General features: G+C 45.2%; 1 protein-coding gene across 1 annotated transcript in view; it reads right to left on the bottom strand.

Annotated features, from left to right (window-relative positions):
- Positions 1–160: 160 nt before the first annotated feature.
- LOC105820436 (zinc finger protein 64 homolog, isoforms 1 and 2-like) overlaps positions 161–6,653 on the bottom strand; it is a 30,062-nt gene continuing 23,569 nt past the window's right edge. The window contains exon 5 of the mRNA XM_012656917.1: positions 161–1,443. Within this exon, the coding sequence (XP_012512371.1) occupies positions 161–1,443 (1,283 nt within the window). The remainder of the gene's footprint in view (positions 1,444–6,653) is intronic.

Below are 6,653 nucleotides of genomic sequence, written 5' to 3'. Positions count from 1 at the left end.
TATAAAATTACAATTTATTATGGGGGGGAGATTCACAACAATCTTTAAAAACATTAAGAGCAAACCTCTTGCAGAATTCTAGTTAGGATGCCTTTTTTTTTTTTTTTTTTTTTCTTTCTTCTTTTTGTCATTCCTGTCCCCCACTTCTTTTGTTTAAGTGCTAATCTGGGATGGAGTCAGCCGGACAGAGCAGGGCGGGGTGCGCTGCGCCTTGAATGATGGAGAACGTCTGCTTGGGTAGCTCCTGCTGGGAAGAGGAGGAGAATATAGGTGGGGCCGTGGTGGCCACTGCGATGTTCTGACCTCCATCGCTCACCACGGTCACTTCGGCCGCCCCCTCCTGAATCAAAGCGTTAAGGCCTTCGAAGTCAGTGCAAGTAATGCCCGAACTGGCGATGAAAGTCTGGTTGCCGGAGCCCTCCTGGGGGCCGCCGGGCGCCGTGGGGATCAGAGTCTGGTGCAGAGCGGCTCCGTCCGTCTGGTCGTGAGCGGTCAGCAGCACAGCCGGCTGCGTCATGGCGCCTGCCTCGCTCGGACACCCCGAGGACTGAGGAGGGGCGATCAGGCTGACCTGGCGCAAGATCTGCAGCCGGCCGCCCCCTGGGAGCTCCTCCGGGTTCTGGGCCACCAAGGCAGGCGGCACGATGTTCACCGCGGCTGCGGCGGCCTGGACAATAGTGTTTGCCTGGGGCACCTGGTGCCCCACGATGATTTTGACCCTCCCCTCGCCGAACTGGGGCACCTGGCTGGGCTGGAGGGGCACCTGCAGGTGGCCCACGGTGAGCGGCGCCGCGGGCTGCTTGCTGGGGTCGATCTGAAACTGCAGGACGGTCACGTCCGAGCTCTTACTCTCACTGTACTCACTGTGCTGTCTCTTGTGGCTGCGGAGCGAATCCTCCCGCATGAACGAGGCCTCGCATATATCACAGTGAAAAGTCTTCTTGGCGTCCAGTTTGGCCACCTGCCGGCTGCTCTGCCGGCTCGTGTCTTTCCTCTCCAGGGCCTCGGTCTTGACCATGTCCCCGTGGAACTTCTTCATGTGCTTGCTCAGGTTGCTGGGCTGCTTGGTGTCGAAGCTGCAGTAGCCGCACTTGAAGGGGCGGTCGGTGCAGTGGATGCGCGCGTGGATGCGCAGGGCGGCCTTGCTGGAGCACGAGTAGCTGCACTCCGAGCACTTCTCGGGGTGCTCCGACTGGTGCACGCGGCTGTGCTTCCGGAGGGTGGCTTTGCTGTCACCCAGGAAGTCGCAGTGCGGACACTTGAAGTTATTCCCGCTGTGCTTGATGCGGATGTGCGACTTGAGGTTCCCCTTCATGGTGCAGCGGACATTGCAGAACTCGCACTTGAAAGGCTTCTCCCCGGAGTGCACCCGCATGTGCCTTTTCAAGTCCGAGCTGATTTTGAACTTGGCGCTACAGAGCCAGCACTGGAAGGGGGCGTCCCCTGTCAACACAAGGTGAGTTTCAATAAGAACAGGCAGGCAACAACCACAGCGGATCCCCCCGAAGCACATACCAGAAAATCTCTTATACCAAGGCGGGCAGGTGGAGACCTTCTAACTGCAGCTCCTAGCAGCCCCTGGGAGGAGGCAGATAGGGGAAGGGCTTCTCTTCTTTCCCCAGACCTAAACCACCACCACCTTTATAAAACCCAGAAGAAAAATGGGAGATTGAAAAAAAGCTATTTAATTGTCCCAAGTAAAATAAGATTTGTAAATATACTTGTTATAGTCTTTAAAACACTCAAGCTATGGTTCGTACGGTTAATGCACCCGTTCTGCTAGTCAATGGTTCACAGTTGCATACTTTTGCATAATCCGTGGATTTTGATTGCGTTACATGTTGCAACAGATTCGACAACACGTTTTCATATGGGGCGGCTCCATGCCGCACTCATTGGAGTATTCTTTTTACAATGATTGAAACACCCAGCTTATACTTCATGCAGATTTTTATTAATAAAGACGTGTTTATTGCACAAAATTTATTTATCCCACATTGCCAGCTGTGTTCTTTACTTGTGAAGTTACAAAATCCAGCTGCTTGATTTTTAAAAAAAAAAACTCATATTTGCTGAAAGATGAGCAGGGAGAGTGAAATTGCAAACATCTGAATGGATACAGTATTTCAATTTCTTTCCTCAATGTATGCCAAGTCCTAATTCTCCAAGGCAATGATAATTCAGGCAAATTGGGTTTACCCCACTTCCCATTTCAATATTGTTTAAGCAAGTGAAGTAACAGTAGCCAATAGTCTTCAATTGCTTCCAGAATGGCAGGTGCTATGCTGAGTTCTCCACAAGAATGGTCTCCTTTGATGCTGACAAGATCCCCCTGAGGTAGGAACTATTATTAATACTATTTTTTACCACAATTGTACAGATGAGAAGGCTGAGGGCCAGAGAAACTACAGAACTTGTTCAAGGTCACCCTCAGTAGTACGAGGTAGGGCTTGGATTCCAACCTAGGCTAACTTCAAAGCTAGTATTCTTAGATGCTGGAAATATATAACTGATGTTTGCTTTCTTAGGTCATAAACTCAAAAAACTGGGATTGTCCTCCAGTTTGTCAGCATAGGGCCTACAATATCACCATGAGTTGCTTACTAATGCCAGCAGACACGGCAAGGAGCGATTTAACAAGCTACTAGAAAACTGAGAAGCCTAAAACTAAACAATGCTTAGTATGACTAACTCCCACCAAGATAATGCATACTAAACTAACAAGGAACAGTAAGCTACAGCCCATGGGCCAAATCTTGCCCATAGCCTATTTTTGTAAATAAAGTTTTATTAGAACACAGCCATGCCCATTTGTTCACATATGGTTACTTTCACTCTATAATGGCAGAAGTGAGTAGTTCTGACAAAGAATGCATGGCCCACGAAGCTGAAAATATTTACAATCTGGCCTTTTTCAGAAAAAGTTCACTTTTTCTGCTTCAGAATGTTGTTCTTAACCCTTTTTATGCCATCACCCCTTTTTGGGAGTTTAGTGAAGTCCATGGAACCCTTCTCAGATAATGTTTCAAATGTACAAAATAAGCTAAAATAAATAAAAACAATAAGAATAGAAAAGAAACCAATTATATTGAAGTAGTTATTAAAAGAAAAAAATTGTGATATGTCAATGCGTGTGTTTTACTAATGCATTAAATAACAAGACTTAGCGGCGGGATAGTAATTTCTAAATAAAAAAAGTGATAAAAGATATTTTGATCTATCAACAACAATTGTTATGAAAAGATTTCTGATTTCCACTGGTGACAAGTTCACATGTGCTGTTATCAGATTGGTTGCCTGTTTTCATAATTGAAGGATATGTCAAATTTCAGTACAGGTTAGTGAAGATGAAGATGTAATTTTCCTTTCCATCCAAGTTCATGGATTTCCCTCCTAAATTTTATTCATGGATTTCTGGGGGGAAGATGTCTGTGGACCCAGAGTAAGAAACGCTGCTCCAGAACGTCCCACTAGGTTTACCAGTTATATCCTTGCCAAAATGATAGTGACAGTCTTCTTTTTTTCTTTTAGCAATTTGCATAGCTGAAATCCAGAAAAACCAGATAACCAAATCTCACAACTAAGTCGCAGAGTTTAACCACACTTTTTGACATGAAAGCAAAAGTTTTAAATCTCCTTGTAATTGTCTTTTTTTTCCCTTAACCATAAATTTATTTCTTCAATGAGGCATATTTGTCCAACAGTCCTAGTGGCCTGTAAGCTCCTCAAAGCTAATGAATATGTTCATTCTTGCCCACTATCTGATGTCCACAATGTCTGGCATGTGGTGAGGTTTAAAGAATGTTGAATGAATAAGTGACTGATGTATTTTAGCTGACAGATCTTTCTTGAGTTTAGGTTGCTACTAAAACAACTGACGATGTAGTCCATCAAATCAACGCAGGGGCAAAAACAGAATTCTACTAATTTAAAATTTTACAAATGCCACAGATTTATAAAAGGGAAAATGAACACTCCATGGAGACAGTGCATAAATGGCACACATTGAAATTTTTAGAAAACAGGCCTTTTCTAAATCAATTTGAAGATGTTACTGTAAATGGTAAGTTCATCCTTGTGAACCAAAATGAACCACTTTCATAAACGAATCCTTCAGCTTCTCTAATTTAGGCCGGGGGAGAGTTCTGAAGACTATCAGTTGGGTATCAATCATGCCAATATCTTAATTCACTGTAGTAGATTCCAAACACGTTCCCAAATCTCCCCACCTCCCCTCCCTCCTGTAGCATGGCCCTCTGCCATGTAATTATTCATGCTCTCCCAACAGGGCAGGATGACCATGCAGGACCCAGAACACACGGCTCAACCATGTCACTGGATTCAGCCAATGGTATGTTAGGTAACTTGACACAAGTGCTGGCTTGAAATGGGCTTGTGCACTGGCGCTTGCTTGCTTGCAACTTGGTCACTGCCGTGAGAAGGTCAATCCTGGCCTAGCCTCCTGGTCCCAGGAGAAGGATGACAGATACGTGGAGCAGAGCCGGATTCACAGGCAAGGCCCGTGGACAGCCAGCTCACAGCCAGCAGATGCTCAGACTTAGAAGTGAGCCCAGCCAAGGTCAGCACAGTCACCTAGATGACACCCAGCTGATCCCTAACATGGGAACAGAAGAGGCATATTGTTGTATTATTATCTACTGAGGTTTGGTGAGTTTTTATTATGCTGCATCATTGTGACAACAGATACCTGATACAGATATTGGTATCTACAAATGGGGTGCTGCTGTAACAGAGAACCAAAATATATAGCATTGGTTTTGAGACTCGGTAGCAGGTGGAGGCTGGAGAAATGGCAATTCACACTAGGGAATGGCAAACATTTGGTAAAACTGTCACCTCTGGTAGCTTAGAAGATAGAAAATGCACATAATGAGTTTTGGACTTGAATAAAGAAATAAATTCTAGGTAGAACAGGGGAAGTGTTTTAGAAGCTGCGTATGACAAGGTACTACAAGAAAGAGACAAACAAAAAAGAAGTACCCATTTTCTAAGCAGAATTTAGAGGGAATATAGAAAGTCAAAGATTTGCTGATGTAGTTTCTCATCTACAGCCAGCCTCGCTAGCTAGATTTTCAAAGTAAGAAAAAGCCTGGGGATGAAGATCATATCCAAGGAACTGACCTCAGAGTAAAGATCAAATGAGAATTAAGGGGCCTGAAGATAAGGCTCTTTATTAAAATCTCCAAAAGAATTAAGTTGGTGCCAAGTACGTTCTTGAAGCTGCACAAAAGGACTCCTAACATCCCTAAAAGGTTATATGCCGAAGGTGCCTATAATTGAGTTTAGAAAAAGAGGCAAGATTCCAAAAGAATTGTGGGTGTGGCCTTTGGCACAAGGATACATAGGAAACTCACGAAGTTTTTAAGACAGCTCTGCCAGCAAAACTGTCACCAGCCTAGACTAAAACAAAATGTAAGAGACCTCCCTCCAGCTTTTGACAGGCAGAAAGTAGGGCAAGAAAGTTTTTCAAAGGTACCTTTTTCAATCCTTTTCAGAAGTGGCTTACGAAGGTGATGGAAGGGATGTTCCAGCAGGCAGAGGCGCGAACCAAAGAGCCGAGCCAAGGCCTCATCAAGAAACAGTCCCTGTCCCCTGAGTGAGAGGGACCTGGGAACCTTTGCCCAGAAGGGTTTCAAACATGCTGTGAGCCGGTGACTGCCAAATGCCTCCCATTCTTGCCCTTTCAAATATTAATAGAATTATTACAATTGTCTTGGCTCGGTTTTACTACTGTATATTGCATGTACAGTGATAGACAACTTGTCTTTTACTTCCGTATGTCTAGATGAAGAAGAGCCGTACCCAGCCCTGACGGAGATCACATGATCCTGGTCTTTAAGCCTGATTCTGTGATTGGATGAGACTTGTGGGGCTCTCAGGAGGGTGTGAGTGCAGTTTCCATGTCAGAGAGACGTGAACAACGGCAGGGATAAAGGTGGATTGTAGTTGTTTGCAAAAATGATACCAATTCTTCACCCCTCCCTGTATCCCTGTCCTTTGCTATGTGACCTTGTGGTAACCTCTCACTGTAGGTGAGTTCAGTCCCACTCCTGACACCAAGCCCAACCGCATGTCTTGCTGTAGCCAATGGGATCTTTGCAGACCTATACAAGCAGAGACTTGAAACAGACTGACGCGTTGGGGCTGGCTTGCTTGCACCTCTGCCACCCTCATGAGAAGGACAAGCTGGGGTTAGTCATTGGTCCCAGGAGGAGGATGAGAGATGCACAGAGTAGAGCCAGGTTGCCTCCGCCAAGGCCAGTGGACAGCCCGCTAGCCCACGGCCAGCAGATCCCCAGCCTAGGTCGGCAGACATCCAGCCTCCCCAACGCACATGATTAAGCCAATCAAGATCGACAGGGCTATCTAGATAACTCTCTGCTGACCTGAAGTATGTAAGCAACAGATGTTTATTATACGCCACTGAGATTTTGTGGTTCTTGTTATGCAGCATCATTGTATCAATAGCTAACTGATACACAGGCCAAAAGAAAAACATATATAATTTGTTGAGTTACCTATTCTGTTGATTTTGCTGTATGTTTTTTGGTCAAGCTGTCCCATGCCGAACTAATCAGAGTATACATTAAAAATTACTGAAATGCCTAATCATAATGCAGAAATTTATCAAA

This window comes from Propithecus coquereli, unplaced genomic scaffold (genome assembly GCF_000956105.1).
Source record: "Propithecus coquereli isolate 6110/MARCELLA unplaced genomic scaffold, Pcoq_1.0 Scaffold527, whole genome shotgun sequence".
NCBI classification, from domain to species: Eukaryota; Metazoa; Chordata; class Mammalia; order Primates; family Indriidae; genus Propithecus; species Propithecus coquereli.
The sequence above is the reverse complement of the archived record's forward strand: the minus strand, read 5'-3'. Positions and strand labels throughout refer to the sequence as shown.